The 27,308-nt window shown below is 42.7% G+C and overlaps 3 protein-coding genes across 8 annotated transcripts; all 3 read right to left on the reverse strand.

Moving 5' to 3' along the window:
• Window positions 1-1,274: 1,274 nt before the first annotated feature.
• Window positions 1,275-17,021, reverse strand: LOC118122849 (transcription factor MafG). Of its 3 annotated transcripts, XM_035179743.2 has the most exons (4): window positions 16,828-17,021; window positions 14,730-14,879; window positions 6,768-6,833; window positions 1,275-6,684 (listed from the first exon to the last, which is right to left on the reverse strand). In XM_035179743.2, the coding sequence occupies exons 3-4, from the start codon at window positions 6,801-6,803 to the stop codon at window positions 6,232-6,234; spliced, it is 489 nt and encodes a 162-aa protein (XP_035035634.1). In that variant the 5' UTR covers window positions 6,804-6,833; window positions 14,730-14,879; window positions 16,828-17,021; the 3' UTR covers window positions 1,275-6,231. The 3 variants fall into 3 exon arrangements, with proteins under 3 accessions (XP_035035634.1, XP_035035632.1, XP_035035633.1); XM_035179741.2 differs by lacking the exon at window positions 14,730-14,879; XM_035179742.2 differs by lacking the exons at window positions 14,730-14,879; window positions 16,828-17,021 and adding an exon at window positions 16,068-16,586.
• Window positions 17,022-17,218: 197 nt separating this feature from the next.
• On the reverse strand, window positions 17,219-23,102 carry pycr1a (pyrroline-5-carboxylate reductase 1a). Of its 4 annotated transcripts, none has more exons than XM_035179737.2 (8): window positions 23,010-23,102; window positions 22,644-22,715; window positions 22,095-22,165; window positions 21,751-21,930; window positions 20,264-20,485; window positions 20,064-20,156; window positions 18,893-19,056; window positions 17,219-18,596 (listed from the first exon to the last, which is right to left on the reverse strand). In XM_035179737.2, exons 2-8 carry the CDS (start codon window positions 22,708-22,710, stop codon window positions 18,428-18,430), a joined length of 966 nt encoding a protein of 321 aa, XP_035035628.1. In that variant the 5' UTR covers window positions 22,711-22,715; window positions 23,010-23,102; the 3' UTR covers window positions 17,219-18,427. The 4 variants fall into 4 exon arrangements, with proteins under 4 accessions (XP_035035628.1, XP_035035627.1, XP_035035629.1 ...); XM_035179736.2 differs by having other exon boundaries at window positions 22,942-23,098; XM_035179738.2 differs by having other exon boundaries at window positions 22,644-22,711; window positions 22,942-23,074.
• Window positions 23,103-24,112: 1,010 nt separating this feature from the next.
• On the reverse strand, window positions 24,113-26,782 carry LOC118122848 (myeloid-associated differentiation marker-like protein 2). Its single transcript, XM_035179740.1, has one exon. The coding sequence runs from the start codon at window positions 25,876-25,878 to the stop codon at window positions 24,967-24,969; it is 912 nt and encodes a 303-aa protein (XP_035035631.1). The 5' UTR covers window positions 25,879-26,782; the 3' UTR covers window positions 24,113-24,966.
• Between the last annotated feature and the right edge of the window lie 526 nt (window positions 26,783-27,308).

The following is a 27,308-nucleotide window of genomic DNA, read 5'->3' on the forward strand; positions in this document are numbered from 1 at the left end:
AAAATGCATCATCTTGTGGAAAAGCCCCGTTAAAACCACACACAGTCGTGACACCAAAGTGCCAGCAGGGGGAGCCGCAGGCCCACACATTGCAAAGCAAGTACAGAGTAACCTCCTGTCGAGCAGTAGTATTGCAAATACTGGCATCTCGTGCCATGTCTCCCTGGCTGTCTGGGATCTTTTATCAGATCCGTTACTGCTGGAAAAAAACACCTGGTGTTTGACGTGAGGATCTATGTTGTTGCTCTCTCATGTGCACCATCGCACCTCGTAACAGTTTTACAGCCACAACAGCATCAAGTGATTTTAAATAACTGCTGATGCAAACAGGAAGATATACACCCCAGTATATATCTCTGATAAGCAGGCCCGTCCTCTGCAGTGGGGACATTTGCAGGAGTGGAGCCCCCGTGCGAAGCTTTTGGCAGGGCAGGCGTGGTAAATGAGCGGCCCTCACTGATGGGGATGGCAACATTAATTGTGGAGCAGGCTGTGGGTCTGAGAACTGGGGCAGACACCTGCTGCAGAAGTGGGTGAAGATGAAGAATGCTGCCCTAGATTGCCCACCAGCTCACCTAAACCCAACTCGCCAAATTAATCAACTCTTCAGAGGCCATCCGGTTGTCTGGGGCAGGCATCCGAGGGAGGGAGGGGGGCACAGGTCACACAGACCTGTAGGAGCCTCCTCAGTGTAAGAGAGAGAGAGGAAGAACAATACCAGGCTGCAATGGTGCAGAGGCACTGGGATTTACACTTGCCCTGCAGCGTGGAGTGGTAAGATGTAGCACGTCTTCAGCCATCTGCCTCTTTGTCTCTGCATGTTCTCTCCTGAGAGGTGTTTTGAATGTGGTGGGGTTGAGATGCTGCTGAGGAGGGTGATGTTTGATGAGGTGCGCTGAGACAGAGGGGGTGTTTGGGAGCCCCACGGGGAGCAGAGATGACTAACTCACTACTCCTCCTAATCTAGGACAAGCACACCTAGACATCCTTCATGACTCTAATGTTTTACTCGAGTCGGGCCAAAAATATGTCCACTGAGGTTAGCCAAAGTGGGTCGCCCAGCGGCTTTTTTTGGATCACAGAAAAAGAAATTGTGCCATCTAAATGATCGCTGTCTTCTAAAACCCACCCTGGATGGCAAAAAAAAAAAATCAGTCCCCGCCAGTTTATTTTTACAAGTATCAAACTGGGTCAATGACACCACAGAATACGACCAAACCCAATTTAAACAGTGTTTAAAAGGCATCAAAAAAGCAATGTAGCAACACTTAAAATCCTTTTTCAAAACATTTTATTGGTCTTATAGAAAATAAAGTAAGCTGTATCAACAAACATACAATATATACATCAATAACTTAGACACCTCGGAGAACCACGTTTAAATCCACAGTTGTTACTGTATATATGAATACATAGTACTTATCTACAGATTGCAAAAAGTACAATAATTTAATTTATAAATAGTTACAATTAACTATTGTCTGTTTTCATACAAAGTACTACAATATTTTATTACAACCCATACAGAAAAATAACAAAACAGATTATTTACTTTGTATTACTCGCTTTAGTCAGATTTTTATACCTTTGAAACACAGACCCGCTCCATGGAGTAAGAGGGGGACGAACCTGCACAGTCAACTGTTTACAAAGCATAAATTCATGTAAAAACAAAAGCCAATGTCTGGAGAGCTCTTAAATTCAACCACCCCACAAGTGCTGTTATTTATCCTCTCTAACAGGTCGCTTGTGAAAACAAGAAACTAACAAACAAACAAACAAAAAAAAAGAAATAGCCACAACCGATTAAAATGTAAATCTGCAGAACAAATTACAGTGTTAAGATCAATTCCAAATACACACTCAACATGTAATGAGAACAGAAACGCTGCGAGTGGTGCTACAGCAAACGACAAGCATTAATGACTGGTGTAGCAGCAGAGGAACCTCAATCACACAAACACACACACACATAGACTCACAAAACCTGGCATACCAAAGGGAAATAAAATAACCCAAAACAGATATTACAAGTGGCCCTTGTGACAGAATCTATTGTTGCATCCATTTCACTCAGTGCACAAAACCTAAGACACTGTATATTACAGCAATATCTTTCAGTCAGATATCCGAGTCCGATTTATGGATCTGCAATTCAGTTAATTTAAGACCAGAGTAATGAGGGAGTAAGGCTCGAGTGCAACCCCATGGTTCCTTTAAATAAACAGTATACACTGTTACACTGTTAGCTACTATAAACAAGGGCCAGGGATGCAAAGTCTGAGGGCAAAATAAATCTTTATACAAACTAAAAACTACAAAACAGCAAGGTTTATTAAATAACAGACCATAGTCACTTTGACAATATTGATTACTCTTACATCTACTCTTTCACACCTTTTCCACTGAGTTGCATATTAAGGGTCACTTTTCACAATGGTGATTAATACCTACTGTAGCTACATACTATACAACCGTATGTGTGAGAAGGAGAGAGTCGTCATCTCTGGCGGAGATTGAGATATTGGTCGACGGTGCCGCTCGAACACCTTAAAAGACACTTGACACGAAAAAGATTCACTCCACAAGACAGCCACAGCAATTAACGACGCCAACATCAATACTGGGCTAAGTCAAGAGTCGGATACATATTTTTCCCACAGTTAACCAGTCAATGTAGACAGCTAAGCATGTTGACGAGATGAGGATAGCGTAGGCAACTGGCGCACAGACGATATAACCAGCGCCCAGGTCTCCGGGAGGGAGTTTTGCTGAGGCGCAGTTTTGAGAGTGACTGTAGATTAACACCTCGCCGACACTGTACGACGTTCTGACCAGCAGGAGTGAGAGTGAGACGTGGATGAAGTGCATTCTGTTAATGTCATTACACAACTACTTTCACCTTGAGGTGTAAAACTGCTTCACTGTTAAATTCCTTTTAGAGGACCAGGAGAGCGACGCAACACTTGGCACAGAGGGAGCGCTGCTGGCAGCTGTTGTTGATTGTAATTCTACGGGTCCGTGCTGTGTCTCTTTCTGAGTGAGGATTGAAGCCCTTTATGACATGTTTATTATTATTATCAAAAAAAATAAAATGAACAGAGCTGCCATCCCCACTTTTCATCTAGAATGGTTTGTTCATTTTTAGAGTAACCTGTTTTGTCCTGAGCAAAACAAGCAGGAGCTTAGTGCATACAAAACCTCAGCCAAACTCCACCGCTTTTAATCGGACAATCTGAAGACCAGTGGGTAAATTTAAACAAGAGATGCTGCGCCGTTTGGCGACTTATCCTTTGAGTTCACTGATGCAATTTTATAGTTATAGTCTTGAGGAATTGCACGGTTTAAAAACAAACACAGGTAAACAATAAAACCGGTTGTTAACTTCACATTGCCTTTAGTCTGTGGGAAGGTAAATTTGATTGGTTACTTGTTCTATTTCTGGGATCTAATTCAGACTAATTAAATGGCTGAAGTAAATACAACAATTAAATTTGCCCTTTAATGGAGTCATTTCCTTTCAGGTTGCAGATGATGTATTTAGAGGGCATCCAGCACCAGGTGCAACCATTATTCAGATTCTGTAATGACAGGTTCACTTTGAGCTTCAGGTAAAAGCCTTTGAATTAATGTCCACTAATGCCATTTCACCCAGTTCTGTCTCACATGGGTCAACGTGGTAAACTCTTAATGACAATATGATTTGTAACTAACACCGAGGAAGCAGAGGATATCACAGATGCCAATACGCACAAAGACAATTGACCTTGTTTACACCACCTAGTTTAGCTCTACAGATTTGTATTTGTTTTAAATAGCACAGCATTGACATCTATACAGTGAACGACACTGCCAACTTGTCACTTACACATCACATCACGCGCTACCCCACAGTACGCGCCTAGTCACTAGAAAAAGCTATCAGACTTCAATAGTAAGCCACTTTCGGTACAATTGCAAAAAAGATGTCACAGGATTTTTTTTTTTTACGTTTTCTTTTTCTGTATTTCTATAAACAATGGAAGGTTATCTACCAAGTAATAAAAATCAAGAACCCAACATTAGACAAAGTTTTCTACACCTTAACAATTCAAACAGTAAAGCTTGTGTAAAGATTTTTTTTCTTTTTGGAAATATCTGAGGGCCCTGTCGACAAGTAATTACAAAAAAATGCAATATATATCTGTTAAACAAAAACGACTCCAACAGATTTTCTTTATGAGCAAAAATTATGTTTCAAAAATGTTTGTGGATTTCACTGTCCCCACAACACATGAGGATATTACTGTGATAACATTCAGATTTTCAGATATTGTAGAAGAATCTTGTCATATTGAGATGGCACTCGGGCTTTGAAGCAAAATCATTACGAACCGCTGATCCGCTTTAACGTTTCCACTTAACCATAAATATGCAAGACCTCTTTGTATTTTCAGTGCATACGTATATTATTGCATCTACCAGTCATATTGATAATGACAAGTTCATTAAAGCCTGTCACAGATGAATAAACAGAAATGAATGCTAGATTTGAGAGCATTATTTCACGCTTATATTATTGACAGACGACCAACAAAATCACAAATAGGATTCATTTACTAGTTTTGGGTTAGTCAGGCTGTTTTGAAGACATCTGTAGCATCCACACCACGATCCATTTGTTATTAACCTAATTGAAGTCAGTGCATAATAACAAGCAAAAGGGTTTTAAAGGAGACATATTATGCTTTTTCAATTTTTCCCCTTCCTCTAGTGTGTTATGTAGGTTTTTTGTGTATATAAAAAGGTCTGCAAAGTTAAAAGCCCAAAGTCTGTGGTAAGGGAAGCTCTTCTCCTGAAGCCAGTAGTCCGACCGATACTTCAGCATCGCGTTTGCATAATGGACACCTAGTGGCTAGTCTGGCATGCACCCTAACAAAGCTAGGTAGGTCGAGAGTGGCAATCGGGAAGAGTTTAATAGCTGCATCATCTTGCAGTGGAGACACTGAACCCTTAAGTGCACGAAAGCAAGTTCTCTCTGTCTTCACTTCCAAAAGATGATGGGTTGAAGAGCCAGGGGTTGAAATGTATTTTCAATACTCGTCCTTGACAATACATCCCCAACCTTCTCTTGTTCCAGTCATTTCATTTCATGCTTCCTGGTTGTCGCTAAGCTGTAGCTCAATTGTAGGCCTCGGCCAACTTGCTAGCCAACATTGTTATGAAATGTTTTTTGGAGCTGCGAGTCCACTTTTAACTAAAACTGTGTAAGAAGTAAGGTTATTGTTTATCAATCTTAACATGTTTAACAGTGTTTAAAGTTCGCGACCGCTAGCTTAAGGCATTGTTGCTGCTGCTCTGTTTACTTACGAGTCACATTTTATTTAGATTTTCGATTTTGGACATTGAATTAACTGCTGCGTGGACCACGACAACGATTTTAGAACATGGACTTGAACGAGGGATGCCAATTACCTAAGCCAAGTTAGCCTAGCCGTTTACTGACCTTGTTTCAAGCCCATTGCTATTGCTAGCATGGCTGTGTGGGACATTTTTACACCAAGGCCAAATAGTTATTGTATTTTACAGTGTAGAATTTCCCCAGTCAGCATTTTCGTTTACAGGGAGGGGGAACTTTTAAAATTGACAGGAGCTTCAGACAGAGGGTGAGAGGAAGAGATCCGCCAATGGACAGTGATGTGTTTTCTTAATATTAGAGCATGTAAACCTTTTCAAATAACAACCCACAATAAAATGTTGACCTAATTATGAGTATAAGATGTCTCCTTTAGGTAAGACAAACACTGGCTCTTTCTGTTGTTTATGTTGCACAATTTCCAATTCTTAGGACGGAAAAGTCTGAAGAGCTAAGTCTTACAGTAAACTGACAAATCATAGAGTATCTTACCAAAAATCAACAGCCCATTAACAGTCTGAAAATCGATGCCACCCAATATTGCCTTCTTGAATACTTCACTATTTTAAGTGAAATGTGTTAGTATTGCCAATACATCACAATTTTTAATACCCAACTGTCAAATCCTGAAATGTACAATTTGATTGTGTCATCTTAAAGCACAACATGTCTGTTGACAAGTGCAGACTGCTGAGTCGTACTTTAAGAGTGACATTGGGAAGCATATTTTTAGGGTTAGTGCCAAGGGGTAAAACTGAGAACTTACACAGGTGATCCTGTGCCATGTTACAATGCACTGACTAATCTTGAAAATCTTCCTCCCGCTCTTTCTGCTACTACGACCTAGCCTGCGTTTTGGATTTTACGATGGTGATGACACTGGTTGCAGCTACTTTACCAGGGATGAGGGGACCTATGACAGATGCCATTGGTCCCCTGGCTGAGGTGACAGGGTTGCGGGCCACAGTCCTGGCAAAGCTCTGGAGAGCCTCATACTTTGAACGCAGAGCATCCAGCTCCACCTTCATGCTGGCATTCTCCGTGGCCAGCTTGTCCACTTCCTGCTGCAGTTGAGCCTTTTGCTTCTCCAGCTCCTCTTTCTGGGTGACACGCTTTACTCGGCAGCTGGCAGCATAGCCCCGGTTCTTAAGGGTGCGCCGCCGCTGTTTCAGCTGCAGGATCTCATCCTTCGTCAGCCCCCGTAGATGCTGGTTCAGCTCCCGCACTGACATGGTCACCAGTTCGTCATCCGTCAGGCTGGTGCCATTTTCCCCTGGCTCCCGTTTCACCTGTGCATAGGGGTTAGATAGTGTTATAAATAAAATTATTCACACTGACACAGTGTTACTTTTGTGTCATGCAAGCTATTTACCTTCAAGGCCTTGTTTCCCTTGTTTGGGGTAGTCATGCCACGAGTCCACCTGTAGTGCTGGTTGTTCTGCAGGTAAGAAAATACTATAAGTATAATACCACTAGAAAAACTAGGAGGAAGCAAATTTCTTTGAAATATCAAGAGTGTATTAAAGTGCAATGGAGCTACAGCGTGACTCAGTCCTTGCACAAAGGGGGTCAAGGACTCCCTGTAAGTGTTGCCAAGTCTGTTGAGCGAATCCTACCTGGACTATTACTGCCACTAAGGACAAATAACTTGCTGGCATATGCACGTCCCTCTCCAACATAGGTCAGTTTGAGTAGGACGAGGCCGAACAAGTCCTTAAAGATTTCTCACTTGAATCCTGCATTGCATTAAAGTGGGGTAGTGGGGTGAGTCACAAGCAGAGTGACATTTTATTCAGCTGGCAGCAGTTCACAACGATTTCTTGGAAAACAAAACTCAAGATTTTCTATTAAGTGCAGCCTTTCAGGGAACAAGGAGCCATGGATATGAATGGACTGAAAAAGACTGAAGTTTTTCTTTTTCTTCAGAACATACATCATTACCTAAAACACATTCATAAAAAGGGACACGGGGCAGAGTTTCACAGTACAAGCCATCCAGCCTACACAGTCACACTACCTAGATTTATGTGGGACTATAATCCCATAAATCAATGAAATAAAGGGATATGCTCAAACCACTGCAGAGCTTCAAATACCATCCAGAATAAAAGCACTGCACTGCAGTTTATTCTGCAATGTCAGTACTGAGGGAGCACCAGGAGAAGAAGCTGGGCTGGAAAGAAATCTAACCCACTGGTGTTAAGACAGACAGAAGGTTGGGTGCCTTTCACCGTGTGAGCTCTGTCACCAGATAAGTAGACGCTCACATCTACACACACACACACACACACACACACACACACACACACACACACACACACACACACACACACACACACACACACACACACACACACACACACACACACACACACACACACACACACACACACACACACACACACACACACGGCCCTGGGTGCTTTACAGTACACACAGTAAATGCTGTGTCGGTGACACAGGCACCCACCACAGTCAGCCCAGCCAGCACATTGCCTTAGTAAGCTGATTTACACAGCCCATCAGTGTGTGTTTGTACAGAGCACATAAACAAATGCATGTGGGCTCTTACAACTGCATCAAAAGAGGAGACAAAGAATCCCAAAAGGAAGTACTGTCTGCGAACAATGTTTTTGTAGCCTACATGCCCACTAAGCCAGTCATCATGTGCATGTGTGATCTGTGCGGAGAAGCTCTGTGAGGGAAGGAAGAGAAAAAAGAAGCACGTGAGTCGCAGCTCTGCAGTGCACTAAGATGGCCAGGATATTTCCATGGCAACAATAGTGTGCTACAGGTGGACCGGTCACCTGAGCCAAACAGGGAGAGACAGGCGCTTGTTAAAAATGACCTGAATACGACACTATCACACAGGCTGGGGACATAACATGAGGTCAGATTGTGACTTGGATTCTTGATGCTTTCCCTTCAAAGAGTCCTCTGGCTGTGCATAAAATGGCAATGTTTCTCCGTGCTGCGGATGCCCATTTAAAAAGCCTTTCAGGATCTGCAAAGGACTTTTTAAATGTGATACTTTTCATCTCTGTTGGGATGCCTATGAATAGCGGACTGATAGTAACACCTACGTTTCACTGGCCTTTGTGGTGACTCATTTCCAGTAAGCATTTGGACCACAGATGCAAAACATAATGGGATAATGGTCTGCCTGATGATGCACAGATAATGGACAAATAGACAGGGAAGTACTCCACTAATAGCTACTGGGATGAGAGTGGGAGGGGGGAAAGGCTGCATCTTCCAAATTTCAAACTGAACCCATATTCCCCTCAGCAGCTTGGAACCAACATTGTTCGAAAAACAAGTTGGAGTCTTGAAAATGCAGGGAGATGGGACATTGTCCAGGTCGAGGAGTCGCACTCTGTCACACAGCTGTGTAGGGTAACATAGTAGGCATGGCTTGGCGCGTTGAAAGCTCACCATATGACACCGTGGAAGGACTGTGCCCAGGCTGCAACCCTCCAGCACAGGCTGCTGCCAACAGACGGCTACCAGTGACAGGGCATGGCAGCACAACACAGACAAGGTCCAATGCACAGCTGCTCCCTTCCACTACAAGGCATTTCTTACCTCGCGGAGACACACACACACACACACACACACACACACACAGAGGCAAAGAAAGGAAAAACACACTCATAACCCCCCCCCCCCCTAATTGCAAAAGAATGCCTTTGGATTTGACAAGTTCACTTTCTCTATGGTCGCAATCAAGTACATGTATTTTCTCCTCTAGTAATTTCAGGTGTTGTGTGTGTGCGACTAATAAAAGGAGCAGGAGGTGAAAGCTGCAGCTTGGAGCAGGGGTCAGCGCAGGTAGGGAGCAAGAGTGGGGGACACAAGACATCTTTTGTCGGGGCTTGCTGAATTTTTATGAATCGCCTGGAAGAATGCTGACAAATCAGAGCTGATTGCTTGTGGAGGAGAGACATCACACCCACAGGAAATAGAAAATGCTGAGTGTGGTCACCCAGAGAAAGAGAAGGAGGGGATAGAGAGAGAGAGAGAGAGAGAGAGAGAGAGAGAGAGAGAGAGAGAGAAAAAGAGAGGGTGAGAAGAAAAAGAGAGAGAGCAAACAGCCTTGTGAAAAATGCATGCTCGACACATTTAGAGGAGCTTGAGAAGAACAGGTTGAGAGAGAGAGAGGAAAAAAAAAATACTGATCTCAGCAAGGACCAAAACCAAGGTGCCAATTAAGAAGTTGTGAAGTTGAACTAACACGATGAGAGCAACCCAGCCAACCTTCAAACGCTGTCTGTGTTCATCTAAATCTATGGAGGGTAGCTCACGAAGGTGGGGTCGACTTAGGTTGAGACTCAAGTGGGGGCAAAAAAAAAAAAAAAGAAAGTCTGGTGGGATAAATGCTGATGTGACATGATAGGTCCGGCCTTGAGCCCGTGTCATGTTTTAATGATCTCATCCCCTCCACAGACTCTCTCCAGGGGGGCTGCCAAGGATGGACACCATTAGCTAGGGGACCCTTTGTTGAGGGGGAACCGAGGCTACAGCATCCAGGCACTGCATCCCCTGATGAATATTTATCACTGTCGTTCACTGCCTAAGGTGGGGGTAGGAGACAGAGGCGGGGGTGGGAGGCTGAATAAAGATGCTCAGGAGGTGATTCCTCAAGGATACATCCAAGGCTCGTCCATCAACGGTTGTCTCTAAAATGGCGGTAGGCTGGTTGGGGCGGCGGGGGGAGGGGAGAGGTGGGGGTGGTGGTGGATTTCTGGTACTGAAGGTGGCGAGGATGGTGGCTGAGGGCTGCAGGGAGAGCCAGCTCCACTTGACAGCGGTGTAACAAGATTATCAGGGCCATAAGTGCAAACAAAAACCCCAGCAACCTGCCTCAGAACCCAGATTACGACAGCGCCCGCTCTCTGAATACTAAACATGGCTGGGGAGGACTAATGGGGTGCTAGCTTCACGGAGACATGACAGCGGATTGCACATCACGTAACTGATCGCATGCGCACGCGTCCACACAGAGACAGATTACCAAAACCACACAAGCACATATAAATTCAACTTGTCATGATCAATTCTTGAAATGAGGCGTCCGAGCACTTGGCACTGGCAGCTTGCTAATGAAGTGAATGAAACTAGACAGTGGACGTGCATGCTGATGAAAGACTGTTTTCAGGAAAGCACGGGCAGCATCCAACAACGGCAACTCAGTTCTGTGAAACTAACAGCTGAATATCATCTCACAGCAAACAATACATTTCACTCCAAAAGAGAGGAGACACAATGTGGCTCATTTTGCTTATAAAACAGATTTCTTCTGCTACAACCAAACTTGTAAAGAAGGTCTGTACATCTATAGATCTATGGCCCAGATGTAAATAAGGCCCTATAGGAGACAGAATGGTTTAGCACCACTTTTAACTCAGTCTTCGCAAAAACCTGCATCTACATCTCAAGTCGATTAACACGACACAAAAGAAGAGAGCTGGATGTGAAGTTGGCACGATCACCTATTCAGTTTCCCCCGATCAATAATGTATGAGGGTTGTAGTCTCTCACCCCTTTATCATGGACTTTCCACAGGAAACAGTATGATGATAACCACAAAGATACCGAAAAAGCACGAGTGAAAATTACGGGAAATGTCAGCAGCTGTCTCATCACGCTTAGGCTCATTAATTTATACTCTGTGCTTATCTGTTGTACCGTCCACTTGCTCTTTCAGGGTTGAGATTCTTAATGCAGCCAGCCAACATGCATGCCATAAATAGTCATTCTCAACACTTCATGCCTGATCAGAGTCACTACTTTTACTCCCTCCCTTCTAATTCAGAGTTGAAAAGATCGCTTAGATATTCAGATCTAATCATTCCTCCCTTCAGCTGAGTGAAGTCAATTATCAAGCGAGCTCCATGTGTCGGGCGCCATTTAACTGCAAATTAAAAACCAGACTCCTCTGATAGCTCGGGAAGAGTTACTGGAAGACTGGTGTAAACTTGTGTATGGAGACAACAGTGTGTAAAGCGTGTCTGTGTGAGAGAGAAGGGTACGACTGGAAGAGGGGAGGGAAGCTATTAACTACTAAGTATTCAGAGCGTGAAATAAGAGTGACAAAAAGGGGGAGAGGGGAAATCATTCAGCAGCTTTCAGAGGGAAATGTGATACGCTTGTGGTAGAGGGGAAATACTGAGCCAATACTTTTGATTTGGGTTTAGGGCAATATCAAAATAGCAAGTAACGAAAATCATATCTTAACTGTTCAAAAGCCTGACTCTTGAAATAAATACAATAGTGCTCTTAGCAACAATCTGTTCATCATCCTGAGTACAATGGATATATTCTGAAAAAAAATTGGGATTTGATGTTTTATCCAAAGATGTAGATGCTTGCTGCATATAAAAAGTAATCGACTGAGGAGCGAGTATAAACGGCACATGCTTTGGATATTCGCAGAAAATTCATTCCAATTCCTTTGAATAAAAATCCGTCCACAGGTTGTTAGAGGCAATTGGGAAAGTCAGGAAGGTGTAATTTTTCAAGTTATCTTGTTTACACATTGGTAATAAAGACTGATTAATGCATTTAAATGGCTTCTTTCTTATACAGCCTAGTGCTTTTGAAGCAGAAAAATGCTAAATAGGTACCATCAGTGCTAAACTAAGATTAGCCTTTATGGATAAAGACAAATGGTTTTAGACAAATAATTAAGTATACAGTCTCATTTGCTCCAATCAGTCTAAAATATTTAAGTTGTTATAAGATAGAGATAAACAGTGAGTGAAAGAAGCAGAGAACATTAAAGATCTTTAAATATTGTGCAACTTCATGTCGTTTCCTAGCACACAATATCCATATTTGTTTCTACAAAAGGTTTACGTACACAACTAATACTAATTATGTGTCACTATTTAAAAATAGACACCATAAAAAGATGCACTGTGATAGACGCTGGCTTTGAAAAAGCCCCATATGGATTCTAGTGGGTTGTACCATGCAGAAGAGCATGTGGCACATTTATGTCTGAAATTTGCATCTAGTTCATGTGGTTTAAAGTGAAAACATGAATCACTTCCCTCAGGGGATTTTTTATTTTCTGAAGTCACTGATAATGTGAGGGTTATTTAAAGGGACTCGGGCTGCGCTGGTTTGCATTAACCAATGTTTCGATATTTACAGAATCCATTTCCAAGCTCAGCAGATGCTGTTTACTCTTGAAGCTGCTCTGTTAGTATAAGCAGCAGGACAAGAGGAGAGACTTCATTGGTCTTCCACATTATCTGCCTGGAGGACCTGATTAAACAGGAAGAGAATAGCTCTTGATACTTCGGCCTTGCACTGGCAGAGGAAGGAAGGATTGCAGGCGACCCACACACTGGCAAAATATCCAGGAGCTTTACTACACTGGTTGCATACATATGAAATGCATATCGCTTCCATATAATAGCTACAACACAGCCTCTGCAGCACAAAAGGCTAAACTACTGCAGTTCTGCCAGTTTTATTGCAATTTCAAGTGAAATAATACAGAAATAATTCACGTTTTATGATTAGTGCCGCTGCACAGCTATGATCTGAGGAGGATTCTCTTCAAGTGAAACATCCCTTAGGCTATCAAATAAACAGAGCTCAGCAGCATCAACAAATAACAAAAAACAAGCAAGAAAACTAATTTATCATCACATTTTCATTTTCCTGGGGAGAGATTTGATTCTGATAGTCCGCTGGCAGTTATCACCTGAAAACAACAAAGATGCTAATTTCTATTAATAACATTGTCAGCCACCATTCAGTTCAAATTATGACAAGTGATTGATGATGTCTGCCTACGAGACATTTGATGAAGCCTCAAACTCAATGCGATTGTCCCCAAAAATTACAGAATACAGTTAATTAATAATTCAGTACCAATATCAAGCGCTCAAGAATTTTAACTTAAGTCTACCTCAACTGATCACTGCAATGTGCGGATGCAATCTCCTCACATATTTTAGTCTGAACTAAAGCTCAAAGTCCTGGAATAGATTACAATCCTCATCCCATATCATAGAAACGTTCAGCATTTGAGTTTGGGATTTTGAAAGGTTGCAGGTTTGATTCCCACAGCAACTAGTATGTTCACCAACAATGTTGGAATGTTCTGTCTGAGCAAGAGACTGAAGTACAAGCTGCTCACCCTGTGTACGGCAGCTAAATAATAAATAATGCCCAGAGGATGGTTTTGCTGATTAAATGTTCGTCACATTGCTTTAATGAATTAAGAATATTTTTCTATTTAAAAAAACACCTCACATTTATTAATAGATTGTCATTTCGTCTAATGGTGCTAGTGAAACGATGGTGACTGGACAGAGGAGGTAATACAAATATTAATGCTGGATCCTGCAGCATATAAAGCACAATTTAAACAGGTAGTGTACAAACTCAGAAAGCTCTAATTTGTTTAAAGAGAATCTGAATTTGACTAAGTACTGATGTCATTCATAATGATCTGAGGATCACTCCAATGTGGGTTATACACTGCTCATGTGAAGACACGTTTTCACTATCTTTAAATTTCTTAAGCCAAGAACATGGGTTCAAGAGTCTTATTTTGTCTGATTAAATGCTACAAGGAACAAGGAAACCAGCAGCTTCTTCCCTGTGTGATTCACTAGTTTAATTTTTACTTTGCCTCAAGTATTGGTACGGTTAAATAAGTTGTTTTTTAATGTCAGTTTACCACCGATGTGTCCAGCACATAAATCAGGCAAGATAAAAGTAGGTTACATGAAAAAAACAGCCACCAGTGGACCGCTCTGCTCTTACACTCCCCATGTTCTGTCCAATATTGGCTAATGTAAATTATGAACACACAGAGGGCAGTAATGAACATGCAAGTCTAACTCAAACAGAAAATCATCAAACGCACTCGCTACTCTGGATGAAAGTAGTACTTTGAAAAGTGGAGCGGGTATATCGCAATGCTAAGCAATCCTAATCTGCATTGCACTTGCAAGAGGTTTCATCACCAGGATTCGCTCCCTGTTGCAAAATAAGGGGGAAAAAAACTATATTGATCTTTTTCTCCTTTCCTTCCAGGCATTCCCATTTCCCCGTGCAGCTTAAGCAGCACTTTTGTGGACAAATCCCACATTTGTGTTCCTTTCTTGAGGCTATTAATGGTGCTGAATAGGCGTAACCACTCCCAAGGCACAGCTGTGTTGGCCAGACAGAGGAGTTGGTGGACAGACTGTACACTAAAGTCTTGCCTTGTGTTTCATCAACCTCACATATCCTCTTCCACCTCCTCCTACCACCACAACCTGCCCGTTCCGAGCATCGCCACTGGGTATGAGTTGTGCGCTGGATTCACCTCTGTGGCATCCAGCCTTATTTCATCTTCGCTACCACAATGCAAGAGGTGATAAATCTCAGAGCTGATCTCCGCCACTCCCTGCCTCCATCCTCACACCACCGCCATCCCCATTGGGCTCTTATATGGGCCCTCATCTGTTCTTGTTACCTGCAGAGAAAGGCAGAGATGGGCATTACGCTTTATTGAGAAGCCAAGCTTCTGATGTGGGGCTGGCCTGTCTGCTAAAACACACTTCAGTGCCCTGCTCGCATGAGGAGAGATGATGAAATAAGTTGAATATCGGCGCAAGCGTGGGGAACTTCTATCTGTTAAGCCCTGCCTGTGTACGCTCAACAGCTTCCAAGGTGACTTTTCCAATTGCACAGAGATTCTCTGTGGGTAATTCATTACCTGCCCTCCATAAGCGTGCACTCTAATAGGCGGTAAATTTCATCAGGGAAACAAGAGCATCTGCCAGCCCCACAATACAAGAAGAGAAGTGTTCCATTGTATTAAATAATGTCATAAGGAAGCTGCTTATCTATAGGATGAGAAAAATACAATCTTACGACAACATTTAATCTCAAACACCACAAAAATGAGGTGGTGTTTTCAACTTGCCATAATCCCACAATTACACATGACCCAATTTAAACAAGTCACCCGTTGCAGGGCTCCATTATAAACAGCGCAGGCTTAATATATTGCTTATCATGCATTTTTTACATGGATTTGACATCGTACTTGACACCTAAGCACTTAGTCTAAATGTACTCACACCCTGTTTGTTGGTGCACATCATGACAGCGTGGCAATAAAGCGCACATTCCCGGCTGCATGTAGATGAGAGACTATTGATAAATGCATGATGGTGATCATGACTTGATGACTGACTCGCGGGGACAGATCAGCACCGCTTCGATCCATCTCCTCGGTGATAAACATCGACCCTTATCCACCGAGCAGACCTTTGTCCGGTGGTGCCATATTTCGGGGTGGATTCTGCTCCCGTCTTAAATACATCATTGTGATGATTCAGCATGATGAGATAAAAAAAAATAAAAAACCCACCGCCGCTTGTTGCTCGGCTCTGATGATAAGATAACCCTGCGCGTAATTGCCTGGTTGTGATATTAAAAGCCAAGGACAGCGGGGGTTGGTTTGCCATTGTTGCAGTTTAACCATGAATTGTCACTTCAGGTGAAGCAGTTCTGGAGGAAACGATGGGTTTGATGCATTTCCTAAACTGCTTTTTGATTTTTGCATGCGTTGTGAAGCTGCACAAAAAAAAAAGAAGCACAACCCGTTGCTCCAGCTTTGATGATCACATTTTTGAAAATACATGTTGCAACCAACCTGATCTCGGCTAAAGCGCAGCCTCTCGCTCCCTTTTCCCAACGAGGTGATGAAGCAGCAGGTTTAAACGGCGGGAGGCGCATGAGTTGACGGACCCGCGGAGAGGAGCCGTGACACCGCGCGGACGCGAGACTAGACGCCCGGGCTCCGGCACAAAGGCGACCCGCGGTCACACAGCCGGTGACATTCCGCGACTCTTCCGTGTCTTCTTCTCCTCCGCCACCACGACCACGACCACCACCACCACCGCCGCCCCTCCGCCTGGTGAGAGTGGCAAAACAACTCCCCGCCTACAACAACAAGCAAGCGAGGAAATCCCCGTGCTCAGCCGTCCTCACTACACCGCGGGTGACTCCTCAAACCGGGGAACCGCGCGTCACGGCGGGCCACCCCTCCACAACAAACACCCCCCAAAATAACCTCAATGACACCTTATTTTATTTCTATAATGATTAGCGGGAGTGTGTACAGGAGATTAGCTGCCATCTCAGCACTGGAGGAGCCCGAGCTTTTGTCAGCTCTCACCGACCACACGAGTGTTTCCGCTTACAAAATAAACCCCCTACTCCCCCGCTAACCGCTCGGCTCTCTTATTTTGAAAAGCAAGCCCTTGACACGAGCCGCGCTAGCTTGACGCGTGAGGAGCTAGGTATGCTAGCCTCGCGGAGCTAGCAGCCGCGGCCAGCTTGTCAGCGGCGAGGCGAAGGCATGCACACTCAGCACAACAGCAGCCCCGCTGTGTTTGGCTGTAAAGACCCACCTGACTGACAAACGACGCTCTTCCGGAGTTGTAGCCGTAGCGGTGCTCCTCTCACAGCGGCATGCGGGCGACCAAGACCCCCGGAGCCGCAGCCGAATCGTCGGTTTCTCTGACAGGAGCGCTGCCGACGCGCCAGCTCGTGCTCTCCTTGTTGATTCCCTTTCTCTTGTATCGAAGCCAGACGTCATCGTGTTTGGCCACGTGACTTCATTCATGCAGGCTCTTCTTTTCTGAAACACGAAACATTTCTCACCAAAAAAACAAAAAGTACAACAAAAAAACCCCCACTCTACACGTTGTTACGGTTTAACAACCTCAAATCTGTCAGGTGACAGGAAAACAGTGGTTACTATAAATGAAAAAACCAACAAAACAAATCACACCCACAAGGTTTTCTTTTTCATATTTATTAATAAAAGTAAATATGAAAACACCCAGCTTCATTACATCATAAAATGTAACGGTTCACATTTTGTTTATAAAATATTTAAGTAGCATTTCATAATCTATTTTGATATAGCATAATTTTGAAAATACATAAAAACACACCTCCACAACAGAGGCACTTTAATTAGCTAATGTCCCACCATGATCTACCAACTGTTATACCTGAATATATGCACATGCATGCAGCGGTCCACACCAAAATCAATAATATGAGGTACATTGGTGTCAGTATAAAGTTTCTACTGCAAATCAAAAATCTGTTTTCTCCTGATCAAGTCAATGAGCTCATAATTATCATACTTTGTTTTATACCAATATGTATGGCTTTGTATAGGCCTACTGCATATTTCGGTATCACCTTAAACTTTTTAATTGATTTGATTTTTAATAGCTAAGGAGTTGAAGCAATTTCTCGTGAATTTGATTTACAAGATAATCAAAAGTATCATCAGAGGTAAGATGCAGTGGAAGTATGAGATTTATAGAATGTGTTGTTTCTTAGTTGTGATGTTCACAAACAGAATGAGGCATAAACCCCAAAATGAAAACAACATGTCCCAACCATCATGTAACATATTGGGTGGGACACAGCAACAAACGCTTAACTGCCTAACAAGGACTGCATGGTTACGGCCGCGGTGACACATACACAGATGAAGCAGTGGGGATCCTTCACTTCCAATCTGTGCATACGAGGAGGTGAATAACACATCTGCTTCCTGTGGCAAAGTAAATCCTCGGTGTGGCTTGGCGTGGAGTTCAACTCTAGTCAACATGACCTGCGATACTTGCTTCGCATTCACGTATGTGTGACCTTGCCCTAACTAGTAAACAGATATTGAAATATAATATATCTCAAAGTCCATTAACTCACCAAGGGAAGTAATTTGATATCACAGGAACTGAACCTTAAATGGGGAGGGAATCAATGAACAATACAAAACATTACAAAGGAAATGCATTTCATTACAAAAATATAAACATGCATCAGGTATCATCACAAATTCAGATGATTTTTTTTATCTAGACAACATTTCATTAGTTTAGCTTATGTTTCAGAGACCATCTGCCAGTGATGGTGTATTAACAGCATTTACTGACAGCTTATCCTGGATTGTCAGTGATGTGACAAATCAAATGAAATGCTGCGGATTCAGTTCTTCTTGATCCTGGGGTTACTGCTGTTAAAGAAACTGATCGCACGGGGTTTGATTCCTGCAGCTTCTACGTTCACTCCGGGCTGCTGAAGCACTTTGTCCAGAGTTGTTTTCTTTATGGCAGCTGGAGAGATATTCTCCTGGTCAGCCAATAACTGAAGTTTCCTTTTCAAAAGAAGGGCAGTAACACAGAGACTTTTACAAAGTAGCATGCAACACACATATTTAGCACAACACAGTTAATGGCATAATAATAACCTCATCACTAGGTAATTAGTAACCAGCTGACATTATTAAAATGATTGGCACATGGCTCCATCTACTGTCTGAATTATGAACTTCAAAAGACCCTTTGGCAACTTGAGTGTAACAATTAACTTAAAAGCATTTCTCATGCAATGCTATGACAGGGAATATGATTTGTTGCTTTGTTTGTCTCACATTCTTTCATATCAACCTACCGAGTCCTAACACAGGAGGCCTCCACAGCATTAATCAGGAGGCTGCGGAATCCACCACTCTCCATAACATGCAGGGCATGGATGGTGGCGCCCCCTGGTGAACACACATTGTCCTTGAGCTGCCCAGGGTGCTCGTCTGAGTCCAACAGCATTCGAGCTGCCCCCTTTAACAGAAACACAAAGGAAGATCCACATCAGCCCAACTTAGCACAAATGATGTGATAAACAAAGTATTTTTATTCAACTGGAGTTCATCTCACAAAATAGCATTAGGATGTATTTATTTGTCAGTGGCAGAGCAAATTAATTAACATTAGAATTAAAATGTGTGAGTGAGAAAGGAGTGACTAATTTTGGTCTCCATATCAACACCAGATGGTTAAACTGGTTCTGTCTGAAATGAAACTACATATTTTAAACTAGAATACCAATCAGAAGAGCGACTACCTCTACCCTACAGTCCCCTAAAATTCAATCTACCCACACCAAATTGTACAAACACTTGATCCATGTATTTTCCCTGAGAAATTGGTAAGAATGCCAAAAACCCCCGATCTAGCAATGTCAAAGAAAGTGAAAAAAAATCCTTGATATGCCCCCTGATGCAGATCAACACCAACATTTAATAGGTTCTTCCTTGGTTCATGCCCCACGCCTCCACACAAAATCATGGAAATTGTTTGAGTAGTCTTTGCGTAATCCTGCTAAAAAACAAACAAACTAGAATGGCACTCAGTACAGCGAATACCTCTGCAGAGACAGCCGTCTTATGAAACCACATTTAAACTTTCAAGATCCAGAATTGCTCACACTCATAAATATCAGTCCCAACATTTTTATCTGAGAAATCAAAGAAAATGTTGAAAACTCTTTATCCTGCAATGTTGAAGAAAACCCTGGATCCCCCTTGATCAAGATCTGCAGCAAAATTGTATTAGTTTTTCCATGGGTCATGTCCCACCCCTCCACAACATTTCATGGAAATCTGTTGGGTACATTTTGTGTAATCCTCCTAGCTAACAAACAAATGAAAACAAATCAAACTCAACAAAACAAGGAAACCTGCATTTAAACTACCAGCACAACTGGACAAACTAACAATCACCAGACCAAAGCTAGAAAACAAATCCATGTAACACACATATATTTGTTAAAAAAATGAAGGCCTAACCAGCATGGCCTGGGCTCCGAGGCGTACAGCCAGTCTCCTGGGGAGGCCCATTTTCACTCCACCATCAGCTAGAGCATCCACCGCTGTGAAAGCCTGCAAAGCCACAAGCAACACAAACAATACATTGGGCAATTTTTTCACATTTACTTTAGGTAATTCATTATTCCCAAACACACTGGATACTTGTATAATTAACTCACGTAAGCAGGGCCACTGCCACTGAGACCCGTTACAGCGTCAATCAGATCCTCTTCCACCTCAGTGCAGTATCCTACACTGGCCATCAGCTGCTCCAGAAGCTTCCCATCCTCCACCTCTGCATGGGTGCCCGTGGCGTACACAGTGGCTCCTTCACGCACCACCACTGGAGTGTTGGTCATGCAACGCATCACCTTCGGAGCAGGGCGATACTGCAGCAGCTTCTGCAAGGGGGAACGATGCACTATTTCATGGACTGCCTTGAGATTACAAGGCAGAGAAATTTGAAATCACTTGTTTATAAATTTAAGGGATAATTAATGACATTTTAAGTCTGTCCGAAAACTAGAGTCACAAGCCCAGAATTCCTTCTCAAAGTTTTCTTAAATATATGTTGGAGGTCCTTCCCCCTCCGCTTCAAAGCCAAGACAGCAACAACTGACTGCTTTGAGTGCACCACCATGAACTTGTAGTGCAGTGCATGTTGCCGTACTTGTCAGTAGCCCTGTTATTAACATCAGTCCTGAGAGATCCGATCACAAGTGCTCAGCTCCAACTAGTCTGTACACACGATGCGCGATCATGATCGAATCTTACCTCTGCCCTCTTTATGCAAATAATCACGTACATGATTTGTGTGACAAACTCAGATAACTGAAAACTCACATAAACTCAAGATAAATTTGGGAAAATATTTTAGCACCGAGCAATGACTGTGGCTTCAATCTATTACATTGGATGTAGTTTGGAAGGGATATTTACTATGATCATTACGAAGAGGAGGAACGATTACAGCAATCAAAAGCTTATTAAATATACATATTAACATGCAAGTATTGTTTAAAGACAGACTTGAACATATATGCCTTTAAAAGGCTAACATGCATCACACATTTATATAATGAATACTCTAGAAGTCATTGCTTTTGTGAGATTAAACAACATATCTGTTTATCTAGGTTTTCAATAAATGGAAGTGTTTCAAATGCAAGCAGCAAACATGTGACTATTTTGCCGGAGGCTCTGCTGAGATAAGGCCACAAAAACACAGAGAGAGCTTTGTGTTACAAATTGTGTGGCAGTGAGTGTGTTCCTAATATCTAGAGGCTGAAGTTGCTTAATAAAAAGGCATGAATTTTTACCCGCATTATACATCATCAAGAGCTGGGAGAGTCATATCAATGTGATGTTGATGTGAAACTAGAAATCATCAGGGATTTCAATTATCATAATGTGGGGCAACACTTCAGTTTAAATGTGTTTTCCTGGTTTAACAGCAGGGTTTTTATTTCACTTTTACAATGAACAAATAACAACGAGCAACTACCTGCTGGATGTGAAATCCACATTACTCACTTTTACGTACCTGTAGGCTAAAAAACGTGAATGCATGTACACTGATTACGTTACAAGCTATAATTGACCTTCTAGTTTGTCAAGTCTTTCAGTTGTTCATCAGTAATGCAGGAGACAGAGGGATGTGACTTGCCTTCTCTATGGAGCTGATGGTGACACCCGCCGCACACGACACAATAAGGTGACGATCTTCGATGTCCGGTCCGATCTCATCCAGAACAAACGGAATGATGTGGGGCTTAACGGCCAGGAAGAGTACGTCGCAATTTTTCACCGTCTCTTTGTTGCTGGTGGTGAAATTCACACCCAGTTTCTGTGAAAATTACGTGTATTTCAGTATTTCATAGTAAGGACAGGGAATCATCTTGTGCAGGCACAGCAAAGCTTTATTCACGATGCAAAATCTCACCCTGAATTAAAACAGAATTACTTTTGGAACAAACATCAACACTCATCCCCTTATTTGTCTATACCAACCCTCAGTCCCTGCACTGTGGGGAGATCTGTGTCTGGGGAGCTGGCTGTGATTCTGTGGGTGGCAATCACGCCTTAAAGGAGAAAAATACAAAATAAAACATATCACTGACTGATTGCAATCAACATACATCAACAACACAAATCCAATCTGAATAATCCCAGATATCATACGGCTGTGGTCCACTTCAGGACACTTTTTTTCTGGTCTTCTTGCTGCATAGACAAAATGGACGTGAGCCTGACGTTGCCTAAATATCCTAAAATGAAAGTGGACCTTTTATGGAAAACACGTTGTGCTCTGGGCAAGGTCTAATTCGGATGTGAACCTAAAGTGGCCCATGTGATAAATGGTGAATATGGGCTAAATAACACAAAACATATTCGGGCCACCTTTGGTTGACATGCAGTATTGCTGTGGCTTACTTGTGGCCCAGAACAAGGTTGTGCCCAGGCAAACAGGAGCGGACAGTGACAGTGTGGGCCAAATCTGGGCCCCAACTATTTAGTAATGTGAGATTCGAACATGGTGCAGTCTGACTTAAAGCTCACCTGCAGCTGCGAAGCCTCTCACCAGAGCGTGGGCCAGCTGGCCTGCTCCTATGAACCCCACACTCATTCTACCTGAGGGGAAATCACACAGATTAGACATGACACATTCATTTCCCCTCAATTTGAGATAATGGTGGCTTTGCCCAGTCTAACAATAGACATAACTTTCCCCCCTCTTGATCTGTGGTCGTAAACAAACTAACTTCCGCATTAAGCGGAGGGACTTTTCTGAACACACGGCGGCAGCAGCCATGTTAATATTGACAGTGAATGTTTTCACAAAGAAAAATAAACTTACTAATCTATGGAGGCGTCCCTGAGGTCACAGAATAACCAGGAAACGCAGCGACGGCTCCACAAACTCACCTGAGTTTACTACAACTGTCAACGTGGACCCGACTGCTGTCGCTTTACTGGACCCCGGAGAGAAACCTGACTGACAGGACGAGAGAGCCAATGAGCGCGCGTGTTTGGCGGGACACGTGATATATTTGACCAATGGAAAAGAATATCCCCGAGGGGCGGGGTTTGCAAATCCGAAAAGGCCAGTTGCATCAGGTAAGAGCCGCGGGGCAGAGACGTTCAGGATGGCGGGACTCTGCTAACATCTGCTGGAGAAAAGCTTGAACGACACGGGGAAGACATGGAGACGCGTTATCACGAGCCACGAAGCGAATGGTGAGTGGAGTGTGTCCAAGTTAGAGAACAGAAGTAAGTAACCGACCTGTTTCCCCCACAGTCCTGCTCCATATCCTGCTAGCTTGTTCATTAACGTGAGCATTGACATCTACAAGTAGAGTTAATAAAGTATTCACCTTCAAGACTCTGGTGAAGGAAGCTCAGGAGTGACTTCCTTCATCCAACTCACAATATAAACAAAGCCTTTACAATGACTCTAGCACAATATACATATAATGATAATGACATTTTTATTGAGGAGCTTCGACACGTAATTGATTGACCTCAGATTTGTAAAATGTTTCGCTGTTTATCAATTTATCAACAGTTTAAAACCACAACCTTAACTCAGGAGCAAAGATCTGTCTTCTAACTTAACAGAAATAATTATGTGATATTTATAGTGATAATTATTCATAATGACTTATTATTTTTATTTTTTATATTGACATAACCTTTTTGGTCATATGGCCCAGCCCCCATGCACCATGTATGCATTTAATTTAGTATTTTATTTTTATGTTTAATCCTTTTTGTATTTAAACTTATGTCAATGGAGGACTGGCAATGTAAGAATTCCATGTAATGGTGCAACGACCAATTTATATGACAGTAAAGAATCTTGAATCTTAACCATCGAAATCACCAATTTCAAACTTTTGCCAATGTACAAAGGAAATACCTGGTTTGTTTGTCCAACACAAGTCTCCTGTTTCCTGAAAGTAGAAACTAAAAGTTCACACATGAATTAAGAAGCACTTTGTGTAAAGAAATGAACAAAAATACACAAACAAAATATTAGATATTTAATTAAACGTAGGACACATTAGAAATGTAGCAAAAGACAAAATATTACACATCATGATCATTCTTATCACAAATAATCAATTTGATACTGTCTTTAAACCTGCTCTCAAAAACCTCCATGTATTAGATACATTGAAAATTCAGTGGATAACTGGAAAAGCCTAATAAATGTGAAATTTGACATTCCATATATTAGGAACATTACTGAAAAAATCAACAACAGCAAACAACCAAATGTCCGTAAAGCCAAAAACCAACAGCTACATTCAGTGCACACTGCAGACTTAACATTTACTATGCTTCTCTATGAGACATATTTTCACTAATTTATTTGTTTAAATACAATTAAATACATTTCTGAGTCTTTGTAAGGCTGAGGGTGTCTATCTGACATAGCACTGCTCTGATACTCTAAACATTATCTTACACTCGCATAGGTCTGTCTTGTATGAGACCACCAAAGGAAGTTGGAGCGGAGGGATGTATTTGGTGCTGAGATGGACGCATTTCCCAGAGTCCTTGGTGCAAGAAATTGCTAACATCAGCTAAACGGTGCACCTGGCATGCTCTCCCTGGTAGGTCATTACACAACTGGGCAAAAGCCCTTTCTCGCAAATACTGTATCATGGGCAATACTGTCAGTTTTGACTGCTGAGCAAAGAGGCTCAATACTAGAATGCTGAATACTGATAATAAAAATTGTTACACAGAAATAACACCATACATTTTTGGATTCAAGGGAATGAGTCCGTCAATGAGACCTGACTGTGGACGGCATGTTGGATGCTTAAACCTGTCCACTTGTCTCAGAGGATTAATAGTCTTGAAGGGGTAACATTTAGACAGCAGATCTGGAGACAAAGCGGATCCTCTGGGAGTAAATCAGATCAACAAAATACAAGATTAGGTTGACACTGGTGAACACTGCCACCACCAGCTTACTGTCCCAGGGACATTCTCCACGTGGGCAGTCCTCAGGACGGTCGGTGGTGCCGTATTTCCTATCAAAACTGAAGATGGGCCAGATAAGTGCAGTACTGAGGTAGAGAATCACAGCAAAGAAGGTGTAGACAACTACGAATCGGTCAAAGGGGAACCGCAGTGCTGATGTCCTTCCAGAGACTGTCACGATGACCACTATCACAGTCACAGAGAAGCACAGGCTGTACACCACTACACAGTACTGGGTAGCAATGTAGTTGTTGTATTCACTGTCATTGGCTAGAGCCCCGAAAATTATGCAGGCCACAAAACCCTGGACAACCTTGAGTAGACCGGACACCGTGGCCATGTAACCCACCACAGCCCCTGGTTTGGCTCGAGTTAGGAACACCTCAACTCCGTAGGGGAAACAGCAGACACTGGAGCAGACAGTGACAGCAATTTGGTAGATTTGGATCTCGCAGCTTTCATCTGGGCACTCTGTCTGGAGAAAGTAAACAGGGTAGACCACAGAGGCAGTGATGTACATGAGAGTTGCCAACATGGCAAAGGCCACGGTGAAGTTATCCCAGGAAATGGGCATGCATGCGTGGAGCCGGGTGATGTCCAAGGTGAACACGACCAGTGTCACAGCGAAGCAGAAACCCCACACAAACATGCAGAAGGTTCCATAGGTGGCGCTGTAGCCTGCACTGTGGGACACAAGGGCCAATATGGTGCAGCCGAGGAGCATCTGGCACATTCGGGCTGCACCTAAAGGTGACAACACAGCGTCTTTGTTGAGGTAGTGTCCTCCATGAGAATCCATGGTGTGCTGTTTTTCTTGGTTAGGTTCTCGACGGCCTGTTCTCTGTCCTGGTGTCCTTGCGGTCTCCTCTGTCGATGTAGACCTCACCCTTTCTTCTGTTGCCTTTTATAGTTGGTCTTTAATTACAAACGTCTGTCAGTTTACCCTGAGCTTACTTTGTAATTACAGCCCTGTGTTTAAGTTACATTCATACACTGTTTTGTCGACGTTTTTATGGTAGTTTGTAATAGTAAATGACTTTATTTAATTTAGTTAGACCCAAGTGGTAAAATATCCTTGTTGATTGGGAAGTTGTTTAGGAAGGAAATGGCACAGCTTCGTTGCACAAGTCTATGAAACATGCATATAGAAACTACTTCATACAAATACAAATACAACAGTCCTTTTTATATTGTCTTTAAGGGTAAGGGTTTGATCCCAGTCTTACTCGAAGCTGTGGTGTATGTCCTCTGAAACCTTGGTTTTCCTTTGCTTGCTCTCTTCAATCCTCAAGCTGTCCAGTGTGTTACAAGTTCAAAATAAAGAAAGAGCTTGTCCAATAAGCTCCCATCTGTAAGTCGTATGCCGAGATCAGTCTTCCAACAGTAGCCCTCGCTGCCGAACAGGTGGAGTACTTTGTTGTCTTGTCTGTCAAGTCCCGTTACTCCATGATCCCTTGTAATTTCTTCACTACAGGCCCTTAACCGCCAGTGAAAATCACTCAAACTGTTGGCTCTGTCTCCTGCACTTTGTCTCACTGTTTCTGTTTCCCTTTGCTTCTTGGATTTGGTCTCCCACTCTTTCTTCCTCACAAAAACACACACCCTCTCCCTCCTGAATGTCCTGTGAGTGAGTGTGTCTGTGTGTGTGTGTGTGTCAGTCTGTACTCGGTGGACTGCAAGGGGTGGCCGTTTAAAGTTTGTGTTTGTGCCGAGGACAGGGTTACAGGCCTCGCCAGCTCTATAAATAGGGGGTCTATATTCCACAGAGGGGTGGGAGGCTACATGTGGCAGGCAGTATGGGATTCGTATTTCGAGGGTGCACCCAGAGAGGCTGAGTCAGAGCTGCCTTAGTAAGAAACTGGCATTTATACGCAGTGTAATGACAGGGAGGCAGGCTAAGACTCCCATTAGAGACAGAAATTACATACAGGTCCAGAGGGATGATTATACACATGTGATGACAGATTTGAGCTATGTATGTGAGAAGGAAGTGGAAACGGATTAGCAGTTACTTAAAATACTCTAACCTGTGATATTAGCGCACTGATTTTTGATTTGTAGTGTGCAAGGTGATTCTTACAGAAAACTACCAACTAAAACGGTCGCACTCCATACAACAATGTATATTTTTGAATCCCATGCATTGAATTTTTATAAATATATTATTATAAAAGAGAGAATTAGGAAAAGGTATATGAGAAATGTTAAATTAATATATATTTGTTTCAT

The sequence above is a fragment of the Hippoglossus stenolepis genome, chromosome 16 (assembly GCF_022539355.2).
Source record: "Hippoglossus stenolepis isolate QCI-W04-F060 chromosome 16, HSTE1.2, whole genome shotgun sequence".
Taxonomy (NCBI): domain Eukaryota; kingdom Metazoa; phylum Chordata; class Actinopteri; order Pleuronectiformes; family Pleuronectidae; genus Hippoglossus; species Hippoglossus stenolepis.

Excerpts from the sequence above, each read along its gene's own strand:
- LOC118122849 (XM_035179741.2), bottom strand. The coding sequence starts at position 6,803 with ATGACTACCCCAAACAAGGGAAACAAGGCCTTGAAG. Across the intron at positions 6,685-6,767 it reads AGGGAAACAAGGCCTTGAAG|GTGAAACGGGAGCCAGGGGA; the intron begins GTAAATAGCTTG and ends CCCTATGCACAG.
- pycr1a (XM_035179737.2), bottom strand. The coding sequence starts at position 22,710 with ATGAGTGTGGGGTTCATAGGAGCAGGCCAGCTGGCCCACGCTCTGGTG. Across the intron at positions 19,057-20,063 it reads TCGGAGCCCAGGCCATGCTG|GGGGCAGCTCGAATGCTGTT; the intron begins GTTAGGCCTTCA and ends TTTCTGTTAAAG. Across the intron at positions 18,597-18,892 it reads GCCTCCTGTGTTAGGACTCG|GAAACTTCAGTTATTGGCTG; the intron begins GTAGGTTGATAT and ends TCTTTTGAAAAG.
- LOC118122848 (XM_035179740.1), bottom strand. The coding sequence starts at position 25,878 with ATGGATTCTCATGGAGGACACTACCTCAACAAAGACGCTGTGTTGTCA.